The sequence below is a fragment of the Cupressus sempervirens genome, chromosome 3 (assembly GCF_028749045.1).
Source record: "Cupressus sempervirens isolate cs-2001-9-10 chromosome 3, ASM2874904v1, whole genome shotgun sequence".
In the NCBI taxonomy this organism is placed as follows: Eukaryota; Viridiplantae; Streptophyta; class Pinopsida; order Cupressales; family Cupressaceae; genus Cupressus; species Cupressus sempervirens.
In genome coordinates, this window is record NC_143120.1 from 896,406,559 (window position 1) to 896,425,151 (window position 18,593).

Below are 18,593 nucleotides of genomic sequence, written 5' to 3' on the forward strand. Positions count from 1 at the left end.
AACTAGTAGGATATGTATGGTTCTATTTGTTATGTTGACAAACAACACATTCTCTAACATATCGTGGAACATCAGATTTTAGACCCTTCCAAGTGAACCTCTCCTAAATCTGTCGATAGGTTTTGAAATACCCGGGATGGCCTGCCAATGGTGAATCATGAAAAGACCTCAATACTATGTTCTTCACTTTGGATCTTGGAGTCAAGAAAATCCTCCCCTTGTAAATGATAAGATCATTCACCACCGTGTACCTATTATCCTGTAGTGACCCATCAATAATACTTGAAGCCCAAGAATCCTTAGCATGTTCAGCCACAATCAAATGACTCCAATCCTCTGAAACCTTAGCCATAGAGCTGAAATGTGGTCGGCGAGACAAGGCATCAACGACTATATTCTGTGAAACTTTGACAAAAGAAATGTCAAAATCATAAGATTGCAACTTGCTTACCCACTTTTGCTAACAATCATTAAGATCTTGCTGCCCAAGGAAATGTCTCAAGCTATTATGGTCTGCTTTAACAATGAACTTACTGCCCACTAAGTATTGCCTGAACTTGGCCAATGCATGCATAATGGCCAACATTTCCTTGTCATATATATTGTAGCTCCTCTCAAGGCCCCTCAACTTCCTGCTTTCATATGCAATTGGATGTTTGTCTTGCATAAGGACAGCTCCAATCCCCTCACTTGAAGCGTCACACTACAACTCAAAGGGTTTAGTGAAATTGGGCAATGCAAGCACTGGGCAAGTAGTCATAAGTCGTTTGAAAATCTCAAAGCATTCATGTGCCTCACGAGTCCAAACAAAAGCCCCTTTCTTAGTCAAATCTATAAGTGGTGCTGCATGGCAAGAATACCCATTGACAAATCTATGATAGAATCCACACAAACCCAAAAATCCTCTAAGTTGTGTCAGATTCGTCGGAGTAGGCCACTCAATAATTGCCTTGACCTTATTTGGATCCATCTGAACTCCTACACTAATGATGTGACCTAAATACAATAATTCTATCATCCCCAAGTCACATTTTGATTCCTTGGCATATAGAGATACCTTACCAAGAATACCCAAAACTATGTCAAGATGTGCAAGATGCTCTTCCCATGTCCGGCTATAAACCAAGATATCATCAAAGAAGACTAACACAAATTGCCTCAACTATGAATGAAATACCCTATTCATAGTAGATTGGAATGTAGCAGGGGCATTGGTTAGCCCAAACGACATAACCACAAACTCAAAATGTCCACAATGGCAACGAATAGCTGTATTCTCAATATCTTATTCTCTCACACGAATTTGGTGGTAATATGATCTTAGATCGATTTTGGGGAAGTACTTGGCACCATGCAATTCATCAATCCTTGGAATGGGGTAAAGGTTCTTAATTGTTCTCTTGTTAAGCATTCTATAATCAATACACATCCGTAGAGTACCATCCTTCTTTTTAACCAATACTACTAATGAAGCAAAAGGTGACTTACTCGGTCTAATATGCCCCATAGCTAGCAACTCCTTCATAGTTTTGTCTATCTCATCTTTAAGCCGCTTGGGGTGCTTGTAGGGAGTGACTATAACAGGCTTAGCACCCTCCTCCAATTCGATGATGTGTTCTATCCCTCTATCTGAAGGTCTACCAGGTGGAATCTCGCTAAAGACCTTATCATGCTTGATCCTCAACTCTTGTATATCAGGATGATAAACATATTTTTGCTGCTCTTCCTATGTTAGCTTCAAAACACAACCTGCTACCCACTCAATCATGTCATGACGCAAGAGATGTTCCATTTTCCTGAGAGAAATAGTCTTTTAACTGGTGTCTCTAAGTGCTTTCAACACATGAGTTTTCCCATCCATCTCAAATCTCATTTCCATCTCACGAAGGTTGAGGGTGAATATTCCTATGTCATGTAACCATGTCATTCCCAAAACCATATCTGTATCTCCCATGCTCACCACGTAAAAATCTGCCTTGAACTCATAGTTATTCAAGCACATGGGCAATTTTGAAATCATTTTGTCACACCTAAGAGTGAAACCATCAGTAACCTTAACTCGAATTCCCTCAAACTTCTCAGTCTGTATACCACGCCTCTCAACAAGCCTAGTATCAATGAAATTGTGTGTCACACTTGTATCAAGAAGAGTAATAATCTTTTGACCAACAAGAACCCCTCGCATCCTAAAGGACCCTTCTTGCTGAATACTCGTGAGATGAGCCTCTTTAAGCTTCACTTCTTCCTCTAATTCTTCATCATGTTCTGATTTTTCTAATTCTAAATCATTAATTTTAGATTGCTGGTCTGAATCATAATCTTCAATTAGTGCCCACATTGCATGATTTGACTTCCCCTTAGGTTTCATAGGGCAGTCATGGTTAATATGATATGGTCCCTTACAATAGAAGCATAGTTTCTTCTTCTTCAAATCACTAAGAGTCTCACGGTCAAGTAGAAAAGTAGACTTATCTTTAGCTTTGTCCTCCTTCTTAGGAAACTTCTTGTTGTCATGATTGGAAAATGTTCCCTTTGATGTAAACTTGCTGGTAGGGGCAGCAAACTCCATGCTTCGTGCCTTCTTCATTGCTTCCTGTAGCGAGGGAGGATTGGAAGCTTTCAACCAATGCTTCAATGGCTCCATCAATCCTTCCATGAATAAGACCACCAATATTATTTCATTGACGTTAGGAACCATGATCGATAAGTGTTGGAAGTCATTCACATAAGTGTCAAGGGAACCATGCTGTTTTAGTTGTGCCAATTCACGAAAACTCACCTCAGGATCGTTGACATCAAACCTTTCAATCAGCCTATTAGTAAACTCCTCATATGTAGTGATAAGGTTGTGTCCAAGAGTGATTAACCCATGATACCACCACTCATGAGCAGCTCCTTCAAGATGTAGTGTGGCAAATCTTATGGCATCCTCTTCAGGCATTGGTCTCAAAGAAAGATAATTATCAAGTTTTTGAACCCAAGACCTAGCTATGCATTTGTTACTTCCATCATAGTGAGGCATAGAAATCTCACCAAGTGTTTGTTGATAGTCATTTCTTGGAGCATAATGATCATTCCTTCCTCCTCTCTTATTCCTTTGATTCATGAATTGATCAAACGTCCATATTTCTCTCATATCAGGAGGAAGAGTGGTATACTCCAAGTAGGCCTGTCTAGCTTCATCTCCAAATGAAATAGATGGAGTAGCATGTGGTTGTTCTTCTCTTGGTATAAAGGTGGGAAAAAGAGGCCCAGAGGCTGTTCCTCTAGTGTCTTCAGCACGATGTATAGACCTTCCCTCATTATCTCCACTATGTTTAGTTGTGTTTTGATTTTGAGTGGTTGTGTTATGATTTTGAGAGGCTTGCTGATCCATTTTTGCTAATAAGCATGACAACATATCAAGCATGGTATCAAATATCCTTTCAACTCTTGCATCCCTATTTTCTTCTTCTGCCATATTTTGAACTGTTTTGCTAGTATCTATTTCTCTTAATGCTTTTGAGGATGTATCCCCTTCAACCTGTGGATTCTGATATTGTTGTTTTCGTTGTTCCCTATTATAACATCTGATTTCTCTCTCACTCATCTGCTGTTTGACTGATCACAGGCTGGCAGGATGAAGGCTCTGATACCATTGTAATGAACCTTGATCGAATTGGTCACAAATTACCCTAATTTTCTACTTGTAATAAATGGTTGCAAAATCTACAATGAATACAATTCTTTCTTTCATTTATTAATGCACTAAGAGAATAGGATGCATCTACAACCAAGACATCTTTACAAGATTTGAATACAAACTAATATCAATTCCAAAACTTTGGTATCATATATATAAATAAATGCTTAATTATGATAAAGACTGACACCTACAGTAGTAGCATATAATATGCATGAATAAACAGGAGAAACCTGGTTCTTGAAGTCGCTTTGAGTCTCCATTGACAATGCAATCAATATCTCTAGGTATTATGCCCTAGTGACAAGGTAATACAATGTTTCTACAACAAGCTCATGTAGCAAATGCCCTACTTATTCTTCCTCTTCACACTTGGCCCTTGGCCACAAATTCGGCACAATGAAGTGACTATAATACCACCTCCAATCGACAATAATTCAAGTGATGTTTCACACCCTCAAAATTGCTATCATTGGGAGTTTTCGTTCCCAAAGACAAATTGATTATCTGTAGGCCCTTGGCTCCACAAATACACATGCAAATGTTAATAACAAATCCGAATGCCTTCCCATGAGGCTCTCTCCTCTATTTAAATTATTCCTGCCCCCCCCCCCCCCCCCCCCTTCTAGAAGAATCATAAGTGTTATCTTATCGCACTATTCTGGAAGCTTCCTCCTTCCCAACAATAGATGAGCTATGCTTCTCGACGATTCCCTAATATTAAATTAATTAAATATAAAGTCATATTTAAATTTTTCAATTATTTAATGACTTTATAAGAAATCAATTTAATTATTTCCACTTAGCCTTTGAAGGACAAAATGTTAAGAAATCTACTGAGAGGCTAAAGAGATGGGGCCATTACAATGAACACCAATAGTCATTCACTTTTTTTCAATTTTTAGTTTTCTTGATTGTTGATTGATCCATTCGTACAAAAAGTATTATAACTGCTATTGGGGGTCTTAGGTGGCGGGTATTGGGCGAATGTTTTAAAATGACACTTTTAGACCACCTCGCACTCTACAAGTTCTACAAAAAGCTCCTTAAATGTGGGAAAGCCAAAAGGTTAGCTTTAAGCTCTTCATTCACCTATGGAGGTTCGCTGAAAAAAGTGGCAAATTTGAACATATGAATTAAGAACCATAAGATTAAAAAAAGAACGACTAGTGGGTCGTTTATCCATAAGGTTAAAAAAATACATTTCCCCTACACCTGAAGGTTTACAAAGTAACATTTGATCAAAGAAATTTGATTCCAAGAGTTTGAAAACTTCCCGGGAAAAAGGTCGAACTGAAAGATAACCATTAAACAGTAAAATATTTAATTAATTGATTGTCAAAACCCAAAAAGCTGCCTTTAGCAGAGAAAGCTACGGCATCGTTCGGAGACTATATGCTCCAGATAAATGAATGTTATTATATCCGTTTGGTTCTAAAAAGTAAAAATCATTCATCAGAGGGAGAGAGATCGCGAGTTCTTTCTTCCGATACAATCGAGAGAAGGAACACGATGCTCCAAATTCGTCTGAGCAGGCCCACGAGCTCGGATGGCGGGGGATCGAAACCCGCGGGTTCAGTTTCGTGCCCCGATTATCTTGTATTGGCGGATCTGCCCGTTGCGAAAACCTTAGGCGGCGTATCCACTGCAAATGCCGTTAAGCTTGTTGGCAGAAGGTCGAGGAGACAGGTCGGCGCTAAAGTTCATTTCTGCGTGCGCTGCAATCTGCCAATTGCTATTTACGGTCGTCTGGTAAGTCTCCCCAAGTTATTTGATACAACCAGCTCGTGTTTTTGTTGGTTTTGAGTGTCTGTCTTTTAATTCGGGGTTTTGAAATACGCCCATTTTGTGATTTTGTGTTTTCCAAACAAATATAGTTTGTAGTTTCATAGTTGCGGAACACATGTATTTTGTAGAGCACACCCATTGTGGGCTTTGTAAGCTCATATTTTTCTCCAACCTGTGAAATGTTTGAGATGCAAATTTCTAGGAACAGGCACGGTTTAGATGTCGAGTTCATGGGTAGTAGACCGAGGGCTAGTTAAATATTGCTCTTCAATTCATACTGCATTGGCCGTGGGACTTCGTTATAGGATGATGAGGATGGCGAGATCCTTGTTTTAAAAATGGATATGTGGTTTTGAGGATCTTTCAGCTGTTTTCTTTAAGTGCTGGAAATTTCTGTATATTTTCGCGAAGTTTCGAACTTAGAGATGCTGTCAAGAAAACTTGTCATGTCTTCTAAAACTCTTGGCAGGATTTGTCGCCCAGAAATATTGTCGGGAAGAGAAAAACGTGTTTAGAGTGATCGGAAGCAGCTTCTTTGTTTTGGAAATTGTTTCCTTGTTTCTTGAGGAGATGGCGGAGGGATTTGTACACATTAACTTCATATTTCATTATAATGGGTATTCTAGCCATTAATTAGCAACTTCTGTAACTCTTATGAATTTTAACTAGATGAGCTTGGATCCGTGACTTGTTAACTTTGCATTATGATTAGGCTCTTGACTCTATGAGATGTCTCTTTTTGTTGTTGAACATAGCCGGGACAAAGAAATGTAATCTCCCGGCTTGCGAGCTTATTTTCCATTGTTTATTTACATGTCGACTTATTTCTGAAAGATTAATTATTTATATTAAGATATAATAGGCCAGTTAATACGGAGCAAGTGAAGCTCGTTAGCAATGTTATATCCTAAAATAAAAGTATAAAAATTGGATATTAGGGTTGATTTGAGGGCTGTTTAAGTTTACTTTCGTTTAGTTCTTGTGTACATGCACAATCTACTCTTTTGGGGTGTAAGTTTTGCTTGCTGTTAGAAATAAATTGAATTTCTGTATGTGGAATTTATTTGTACTGGACCTAAATAATTGTCTAAGTGGGTTTTACATTCTTAATCTTTATTCTAAGCATATGGGACTCCCTAGCTCCACCTCTGATTTTGATTGGCCCCTTTTATTCCAATGATATGCTATGGCATTTATAGTCAGCTAGGTGGATTTCCTTCTCTTGCACTGTTTTAAGGTATCATTATCTCAACTATGGTGGAAAATTTTCTGCTTTCCAAGAAATGTAACCTTAGCATAAAAATATTTGTCTCTCAAATTATTAGCCAAAAGAATCAAAGCTTTGCCAAGTTTTGCTTTTAACAACAAAGTTCACATCATTAATTTATTAGTATTGACAAATTTAAATTAGCAAGAAATGAACATTGCTGTTAGACTTGCCCATTGTTAGTGTGAACAAGGTTATGTTACTAACTAATTCTTTAGTGGGGACCTATTCACATTATAGCTTAGGTTCTATGTGTCTTTCTAGAAGTCTTAGTTGTCAATGGAATTATTTTCAATTTTTTCGCATTCTAGGTCATTTAATATTTGTTTTAAGTTATTTGTCTTATGGTATAAGATAAAGTCACATGTCAACATGATTTTAATTCATAGCTGGAAAACTAGTTCTCGAGCATTTTTCACCAAGCCCTCCCCTCTGCCCCCTTCCTCCCAAACTCAACAACTTTAAAAAAATGCTTTTTTTTTTTCAAAATTAAACAAGGAGATGCATCTAATGAGTCAATAAATGAGTAAACAAAAGAAAGAAGGTGAGTCTAAATATATTTAAATGTCAATTGGGTACAAAACGACATCCTCTTGTGGAATGCTGATGGATGGTAGCGTGAGTGTTTGAAGGAAAACTAAAATAGCAATTTGTCTATGTAGAACTACAAATAAATATAACATCAAAATAGTCTACATAATCCTCTTCCCCTTCCTAGTGGCTCTAGTAAAAGCCAGAGGAGGGGTAGGGAGTCTAATGCTAGGAGTGTGCTGTAGTTGCGCCTCCTCGCTCCGCATAATTGGCTGATTCGAGTTCCATCCTGGATGGAGATGGTATCGATACTGGCAATCACTCCTCATCACATCCTCCTTAATGTCATCTAGTCTTAATCCACCCCCTCCATAGCTTGTCTCTTCAAATCATAGTTCCCATCCTCTATAAATAATGGGCATTGACTCTGTGATGTCCAATCACTATAAGGATCCATGTCATTCAAATCATGAAGACCAGATGGTGTTTCCTCTACCTTCTTTTTGTGCAACCAGAGGTCATATTAGACAACGACAAGGTCATTGAGTCATTTCCATGCTAACTTGTTCCTATTCTTCATGTGGATGGCCTCAAGTAGGCTTCAGTTGTGCTCGCAATTGGATGAACTACAAGGCTGTCATAAGATTCAAAGGGCAGGTTTTTGTGGATTGGGACATTTTCACCTCAATTCCACAACACAACATTTGCAATATAAAATATTGAAGAAAAACATATTTTAATTTTTATCGACTTATCATGCATGTGAAAGACTCCGAAATTCCTAATATTATACCTTGGGTAAGAGTGGTTCTTCCTCTCTTGGCCAAGTCTGTAGAGAATAGCTTGCCCCTTGCATCTAGTAAAGTGTCCAATTTGGACACAATGAGGTCTCTCACCTCAAACTTAGATATTATCCTTTGCATGCATGTTGAGGCCCAAATTGGTTCTTCCTCTCTTGGTCAAGTCTGAAGAGAATAGCTTGCCCCTTGCATATAGGTTAAGTGTCCAATTTTGACACAATGAGGTCTCTCACCTCAACCTTGGGTATTATCCTCGGCATGCATGTCGAGGACCTCCACGACCTCTCCATTGAGATCCAAGTAGGATGGCAATAAGCTAAAACGAGAGTCTAGGAAGTTTCCTACCACATGAATGGGTTGTTGGAGCTGATTGTTTTGCCTCTTATAGATAATTTCCCATATGGGGTCAAATTTGAGGTTGTCACCTATTGTTTTTCTAGGGTTTATGTGATTATTAATGGGCAATAACTCTTATTGCCCTCTTAACCATAAACCATATATTCGTCTCCCCCAAGCTCTATGATATATTGGTTTGCATATTTTTTCAATTGGTATTATTATGTATTGAATGAGATCACACATCTATCTATCTCTATATATATATACATATATGTATACATATATACATATATGTATGTATACATATATCTATCTATATATACATATGTATACATATATACATGTATACATATATCTATATATACATGTATATATGTATACATATATACATATATATGTATACATATATGTATACATATATGTATACTATATGTATACATTTATGTATAACATATGTATATATACATATATATGTATGTATACATATATATGTATGTATACATATGTATACATATGTATATACATAAACGTATACATATATGTATACATATGTACATATGTATACATATATGTATACATATGTACATATGTATACATATATGTATACGTTTATGTATATACATATGTATACATATGTCGTACATATGTATACATATATGTATATACATATGTATACATATGTCTATTTACATATGTATACATATGTATATATGTATGTATACATATATGTATACATATGTATATGTATACATATATGTATACATATGTTATATGTATATATATATGTATACATATATACATACATATATGTATACATATACATATGTTATATGTATATATATATATGTATACATATATACATACATATATGTATACATACATACATATATACATACATACATACATACATATATGTATACATATGTACATATGTATATATGTATGTATACATATATGTATGTATACATACATATATACATATGTACATATGTATACATATATGTATGTATGTATGTATACATGTATGTATACATATATGTATACATGTATATATATATATGTATATACATGTATACATATATATATATGTATACATACATGTATACATGTATGTATACATATATACATATATATATGTATACATATATATATATATGTATATACATATGTATATGTATGTATACATGTATGTATACATGTATGTATACATACATGTATACATGTATGTATACATACATGTATACATACATACATACATATATGTATGTATGTATATATGTATGTATACATATGTATACATATGTATATACATATATATATATGTATATACATATATATATGTATACACATATGTATATATGTATACATATATGTATATATGTATACATATATGTATATACATATATATATGTATACACATATGTATATATGTATACATATATGTATATATGTATACATATATGTATATGTATATATATATGTATACATACATGTATACATACATACATACATATATGTATGTATGTATATATGTATGTATACATATATGTATGTATGTATGTATACATACATACATACATACATACATATATGTATACATACATATATACATATGTATGTATGTATACATATATGTATGTATATATGTATACATATGTATATATACATACATATATACATACATACATATATGTATATATATACATATATGTATGTATACATCTATGAATGTATACATATATGTATATATAGATATATGTATATATACATACATATATACATATATACATACATATATACACATACGCACATATATATACATATATACACACATATATATATACATATACTCACACACACACATATATATACATACACACACATATATACACACACACACACACACACATATGTATACATATATGTGTATATATACATACATACATACATGTGTATATATATGTATATACATATATATATGTATACATGTATACATGTATGTATACATATGTATACATGTATGTATACATATGTATACATGTATATACATACATGTATACATGTATACATATATATATGTATATACATATATATATATGTATATACATATATGTATATGTATATATATGTATACATATATGTATACATACATACATATGTATATATGTATGTATACATATATGTATGTATGTATGTATACATACATACATACATATATGTATACATACATATATACATATGTATGTATGTATACATATATGTATGTATATATGTATACATATGTATATATACATACATATATACATACATATATACATACATATGTACATAGTACATATGTATACATACATATATGTATATATATACATATATGTATGTATACATTTATGTATGTATACATATATGTATATATAGATATATGTATATATACATACATATATACATATATACATACATATATACACATATACGCACATATATACACATATACGCACATATATATACATATATACACACATATATATATACATATACACACACACACATATATATACATACACACACATATATACACACACACACACACACACATATATATGTATACATATATGTGTATATATACATACATACATACATACATACATATATATATATATTTGTGTGTGTGTGAGAGGTGACTTTTCCCCAAGGGGGCACTACTCTTTCAAGTGGCACCAATTAATATATTATATGATAATATAATGATTATTATATTATCATGTTAAAAGACGATTATGTATATGATAATATAGTTATATAATTTCACAATAATAATATAAATATAATCATAACCTATGATGGCTTGTGGAGTCCAACTACAACTACAATAAAATTGACATTCTTCTTGTAAATTTTGACGAAGTCCTTGGCCCTATTAATGGCCTCATAAAGATATCCCATTGGGATTTGATCTCCATCTACCAATTAGAGAACTCTGACTAGGGGTCCCAATACCTACAATTAAAAATACAAAAAAAATTAATCATTAAAGTCACAAATTAATAATAAAAGGCTCGAATACAAAAAATTAAATATTCAATTTTTCAATTTACCTTCACAATCTTTGTAACTCTTTGTGCAAATTGGTTGTCAAAGACAATGTATGCAATACTCCTTTTGTTAGTTTCTTCAAATAACTTCAGTCTAGCCATGCTTGACTCACAAACATTTGCTTCAAAGCCGTCAAAGAAGTAAGAATACTTTGCAACATTAAGAAAATAGCTGCAAACCTTGTGACACCTGTTCTTACCAAGTCCTTCCCTTAGGTGTGTTCCCTCATCAAGCAAAGTATGCTTGCATCCTCCACAATTGGTCTCACCAAATCTAGTTATCTATGTCCTCCAAAAGAAGGTCAAGGACATGTGTAGAACAAGGTGAGCAAAAAGTGTACTATATTTGTCTTGGAAAATCCTACCAGCTGCTGCATTTTCAGTTATGATTTGCACCACATTATTAATTCCCACCTCAATTATGACTTGATCTACCATTAGAGTCAAAGTTTTAGCAGTCTTCACCTTGTCGGAGGCATCCATGGATTTCAAAAACACCACATCATCCTTGCAAGAAATCAAAAAATTAATGATAATATGATTTTTGCCATTTGTCCCTCCATTGGAAAGAATGGTGCAACCAAATTGTTTTCACTACATCATTTTCTATTCCATCATTTTCTTTTGCCCTAATAACTGCATCATGTATGGAGTAAAATTAAAGTTAAGTACATAATTTTCATTAAGAAATTCAACAAAAAAAAAAAATTACTCTAAAAAATAAAGAACATAAATTTAGTCTACACTTAAAAAATCAAAACTCAACATAAGTTATCAAGAATTAAAATCTAAAGTAATCAGTTAATACATTTTAAAACTAGAACAAGTGAACTAATCTCCCACTTAAGTCTACACCAGAAGGCACTTTGTAGCCTTTTCCCGCCACAGTCATTGCAGTAACCAAATTCAACCAATATGGATTTTCTGCCAGATTGAAAGATATGTTGTTGAAGTACCAGAAATCAACACAAGCAATATCTACTTGCTAACACATCCCCCTATTCCACCCAGTTCCTTGTAATATGATTGTGCTCAAGTTTTGTTTTTGTGCACAAAATATCTATCTCTAGACTGTAGCTGTGGCATCTTTCCATTTGTAGTTTTTTCTCTTACTAGGCTGCAAACAAGACATTTATTTCTCTTTTTATTTCACCTAGGGTGTTGTCAGAAGCCTTCACATCATGCTTCATGATGCCTGCAAGGTGGTGTATTCCTCCATATCTAGATGGGCATGTGTTTACCGTGGTATTGGTAGACCCATAAGTTGACTCAATTGTAGAAGAATCTCTATTTTGCCATTATCAATCAAATTTCAACTTACATATCCAAATTGAAATGACAAATTAACTTTTTAATAGAAAATTTAGCAAACAAACTAGTTCAGTTAAAATAATTCTAGACAATTGAAACTTGAAAAAAACAAGAAAAAAGTGTTAAGAGTTTGATTTTTTTGGAAAGTCGTGATTCTTGATTATACAATGAAAAAAAACTGAAAAAGTTGCAAAAAATGTTGTTAAATCTTGTTCATTACACTCAAACAATTTGGATTACTTGGGAAATGCCATTATTGAGTTTCTATAAACCTAGATGTATCAAAGAGGAGATAAAATGTTTTAAAATAAGAAAGAAAATAAATCTAAAAATCTGCTTGAGAATTTGATATTTCTTCAAAATTTTCTTGAATTCCGCTTCAAATCCACTCCAAATCTGCCTAAACCTTTGCAGATCACTGTGCAATACTTTGGAATTTTTTTTGAATTTGACAACAAAATAGAAATCACAAAATGCAAAATGAACTTTTTGTTTGACGTTAAACAACAATATACATTTGGGCAAAAAAGCAATCACAGACTCGCTGATTTCTTGGGAGAAGTTTTGGTGAGAAAGTGTTGCAGTTACTTGTGACTTAAACTTTTTGCGAGGAAATAACTTCTTGCCAAGATTTCTACGAGTATTGTATCTATGGTTTAAACCTATCACTCACTTTGCCTATATAAGTAAGATTATTGTACACTTTCCAACATAAGTCAGAGATCTTAATATCAAACAAGGTCATGTCTTTGATACCAATTGTTAGAAATAGATAATACTGAGAGGGGGGCGGTGTGGTTGAATAAGTATTCTACAAACTTTTGCCCACAACTGGATATTGTTAATTATTTTGCAACATGCATAAGAAAGTAAACCAATAATGTTGAACAATAAATATAATCATACACAAAGAGAACTCATAACACCATTATTTGTTAACTAGGGAAACTCTGGCCAAGGGAAAACCCTAGTGGGGATGGCTCCCACAAAATGATCCACTAAACAAAAGACTCCTATATTAAGGATATTGACCTTGTTAGGAGTCTCTAAATTGCATATAGTGTCTCGGTCCTTGTTAGACGACTAGGCCTTGTTAGGAGTTACTTCAACCTTGTTAAGAGTTGGTACAACATTGTTAGGAGTTAGTACAACAATTACAACTGTATGCAAGAAGAGCCCACTGCCCTAACATGCAATTATACAATATAGTGCCTTTATACAAGAGAGGTAGATAGAAAAACCTCTTAATCGTTGATTGCATTTCTTCACATAGCTTGATTTGACATCAGAATTTGCTTCACAAATCTCTCATATAACTTCGCATGTCATATAGATAGTTTGCATATAAATCATAAACTTCGCATTCGCAGATATATCACATATCGCACAACTCACATACTTCGCATAAAGTAATTCTTTACTTATACCATTTCTTTTCACAAAACTCTTGTGGAGTCGGCTTGATGTAAACATACGTTACACTAACTTGGGGTAAACATTTAGGATATCGTCCCTACAAACATAAGTAATTATTTTGTGACCGAAATAATTTCGTAACACTTCTTTTCCTGCTGTACTTTGTTCTGCTGTACACACTGCCTTTACTGGTGTTTAGTCTGTAACTTTGTCCGTATTGAACTGTGCACTTAGGTATGTCATAATGACACTCTGGTATAGCTTTCCTTAACTTCGCATGTGCTGAATATCTCTGTAGCTTACGTTATACCAAAAACAATCTCTGTACTACTAGTAAAATTGTCTAACACTTAGACAATTTTCTATCTTTGACTATAGAATCTTTGGTAGTATATATTGTCCTTACACCCTAAAATATATGTTGCCATAAATGACAACCCTAACTCATCTTACCTAACCATATTGCCAATAGTGTTCTTGTGGAAAGTTTTCATTGTTTTTGCATGTGATGTTGATGTGTTAAGTTAATTTTCAGTTCTTGGTATTAGAGCCATGGCCTTGTAGAATCCTTCTCAAACAGGTGGCTAGAAGTTAGAACTATTACTAGACAAACAGTCTTGGGTGGATTTTTAGTAAAGTCGAGTATGCTTATCTCTTGCATCAAATGATGATTTAGAGAATTTGAAAAGCTTGAAACAAACACCAGATTTTGGGTTTCGTTGTGGGTTTTATTGCGAGTTCATTTTGGAGCAGATTTGAGTTCACCATTAAGTTTAGGGAGTCAAAGAAAGTTGACTTTGCTTTTTGTTTCATCCAAAATAGGTGGAGGCCAGATTTATAAGGATTTGGAGTTTTTGGGCGGACATTGCCAAATCTAGGAGGTAATTGAATTTTAGGAATACTTGGGCCAAAATAGATTTTGCAAGTGCATTTAGAAGGCTCAATAACTCTAAAGACTGATTGTCAAATTTTCGAAATTGGAGATTTTTGCTCTAGGCTTATAAAGGTTTTTTTGCCCACGGTCAATATTTTCTTACAGTTTACCATTTGTTAATGTTTTAAGGTAGTTGTGACAAACTCTTGTTTATGTACTATGATTCGAATTGTCTTCAATTCATGGTGTTTCTTCAGTCTCATATTTTACCTTCTTATTATCGAGCTATATGGTGGTTGAAGACTATCACACATGTTATTCTTGTTCGTTGCAAGTGCTTATGTGGCACCAATACATGTTATGAAATTGCACATTATGTATTGTTGTTTATTCTATCTTGGTTGCTTACATGGTTCCTTATGTTGTAATTAGAGCATATCATCATTAATGTCTTTAATTGTATTGATGGTTTAATTGCTTAGTCGACGGTTATCATTCTCATTTCTATGATCTTTTAATGGTGGCGTCATTTCATATTTCATGCTGCCATAACAGCTCTCAATTGATATTCTGGAGACCTTTTTGTTGTTGTTGATGTGATGCTTGGTCACATTGTTTTTATACGTCTTCAGGCAAGGTAATTATTGTTGGTGTTTTTCTATGCTCACGGTGCCTACTAAAAATGTGTGTTGTGCATCCTTGTGTGGAATTTTTACCTTACATATGAGATGTGTTTTGAAGTTTCTCATAATGTTGTATCTTCATAATCTATTGAGGTCGCTCAATGAGCTGACATTTGCACCTGATTGGTGCTTTGATCTTTTATAGTTTTGATTTATATTATTCAACAATGTACCATTTTTTTGTGGGTAATTATCACATGGGTAATCATCGCGTTATTGGCTTTATATGCGTTGTCTATGTTTCACATGAAGTGATTCATATTTTGTAAAGATGACCGTTAAGTGATAACAACTTTAGTAAAGAAGTCATCCATTCGATTAAGGTTGCGAGCTCTGTATCAATCTTGATCGTTATTTTTTAATAAAGGAGAATTTCTTTGGTGTGGTTGGGTTTTTCCTCCTAGTAGGAGGGTTTTCCCAAGGTATCTCAAGTGTTCATGTGTTGTTCTTTATTTGCTATTTGTTTTATTTCTATACTGGTCTCTAAAATGTAACACTATTGGCATCATCATTTGTAGTAATTGGTATCATTGGCTAGGCTAGTAGAATTAATAAAGGAATATTTTTTTTAGCAACGTATTTTGGGCTAACAATTTATTGATTATGAAGGTGTTTGTGTAAACCTTGTGTTTGGGATGTTGTTATCTGGAGCCTAATCAGACTTAAACGGTTAATTTTCCCCCACTTCCATTGGTGCGATTTACCCCTAGATTTTTATATGAGGGTTTGGGTGTATTGTCACCATGATGGGGTCAAGGGGCAATGCCCTTCGAGGCCAAAAATGACTTAATTATTGTAAAAGGCGTTAGGAATTATTTTTCTATTAGATGACATATTCTAACCCTAATTTTGAAACCAATATAAGTCTTATAAAATGGCTTAGGGTTTCATATGATGATTTAGTAGCTTCTTGCAATGATATTGAGTTGCAATGGATTGCAGATTGTAATCAGGTTGAATTACTGGATAATATTATTGGACTCCCTGTTTGGTGGACGTAGTCCAAGATTGGGTGCACCATGTTAAATCTTTGTATGTGCTTTATTCCTTTTCAAGGTCACCGGGAGACGGGGAGACTTTGAGGTCTCCGGTACTGGTACTGGTACCGGTACGGCAATTTTCCAAATAGGAGACGGGGGTACTTGGAGACGGCAATTTTTTTTTTTTTTTTTTTTTGTAAAATAAATTTTTAATAGTTTAAACTTAAAGAGTCTAATACTAAAAGTAAATACAAAATTTCAAAATTTCAAAATAGTAATACCGTAAGACTAAAAGACTAAAGTAAATAATAAATTAATAATACTAGTGTTGTCACATTAAAATTTAAAATAGATTCATAGAGTCAAACTGTCAAAGATTATAATAATAATAAGCAGTCAGATACAAAAGTACATTACTGAAATAGATTTTAAAACCTGACAAATTGGCATTGCTACAAAAAATTCGTGAAAATTATTGAATTATTCAACATCAATGCATGCATAGAGACACACTTAGGATTTCTATTTTCTAACTAAGAGTTAGGATTGCTTAGTTTAAAAGGGAGTAAATCATTTTGTAATAGTGTTTTTTTTCCAGTTACACAGATTCAACTAACAAAGATTCCTATATTGGTACTAGGATATTGCCAAAAGCAGATAAACAGGTACGAATAACAAATACGACTTATACATCAAACTGAAACATGATATCCTCTTGAAAAAACAGAAATATGGGACCAAATACATTCATGTTAACATACATAAAACCTCTAGTCTATCACTGTTATCGCTGAGTCTTTATCAGCAAATAGATGCTTGGTTTTCATGAGGAATAATACTATTACCAAGCATTTACATATCAGATTTCTGTAACATACGTAATACTATCTTCTAATGCACTAACAACAGTTTTTGCACCCTAATTCCTCAGCCGCATAAATTTATGTGATTTGGGATCTTTACTGCAATCCTGTACAGCTTCCAATATGTTGTCTTAGACTTGTATCGTGTTCCTGTAGGTCATGTACATCACCAAGCAGTTGTTACGGAATTCATATAGTACCTTAGATTTTTGTATTAAAAACATTTAAATGAGGGCTAAAATATATAAAATTATTTAATATTATATTTTACATTTATATTTTATCAGGAGACTTCGGGGAGACTTCACTTTTTGGATTAGGAGACGGGGAGACTTCAGGAGACTTCGTCATGAAGTCTCCAACCTTTTTTGAGGTCTCCGGAGACGCGAAAAGTCTCCGAGACGCGTCTCGGTCTCCGAGACGCCACTTTTAGGGGGGAGACGGGTCTCCTGGTAACCATGTTCCTTTTGTGTTATTGGTTATATTTACATGTAATTGTTACATTTTTGTCTAATACCCCTAACATGTATGGACTTTATGTAGAGGGGATGTCATAAGGTACAATTGTGTTTTTTTTCTAGATTTTTCATTTATTAAAAAGTTCTTAATTTTTTTTGGGCAATGTTGTTGATTGTGCTAGCCCTTTATGCTCGGTCAGGTGGCCTTGCTTGGAGCTTGAACACTTAGGGGCACATGGAATTGCCATTGGTGCCCAATTGCCATGCCATACACCTGGTGGTGGGTTTTATTTTGTGATTGCAATGTGCTAGATCCCGTGGTGATTGATCACTAGCCTTGAGGAGCCAAAATTTGATCCTTCATAGCCCCTAGTTGGGCATTTTTTCTATAGGCCATAACTTGTCATATTTTTTTTTTTTTTTTTCACAAATGGGATACTGGCTGAAATCTAGTTTTACGTACTTCTCAATGGTGCAAGTGTTTTTGCTTGATTTTGGTGCTAGACTAGATG

At 34.0% G+C, this 18,593-nt stretch overlaps 1 protein-coding gene across 2 annotated transcripts in view; it reads left to right on the top strand.

Annotated features, from left to right (window-relative positions):
- The first annotated feature begins 5,132 nt into the window (after positions 1 to 5,132).
- LOC149569687 (uncharacterized) overlaps positions 5,133 to 18,593 on the top strand; it is a 59,844-nt gene continuing 46,383 nt past the window's right edge. For both annotated transcript variants that reach the window (XM_089822409.1, XM_089822410.1), the window contains exon 1: positions 5,133 to 5,434. In XM_089822409.1, coding sequence (XP_089678535.1) covers positions 5,195 to 5,434 — 240 coding nt within the window. In that variant the 5' untranslated portion in view covers positions 5,133 to 5,194. The remainder of the gene's footprint in view (positions 5,435 to 18,593) is intronic.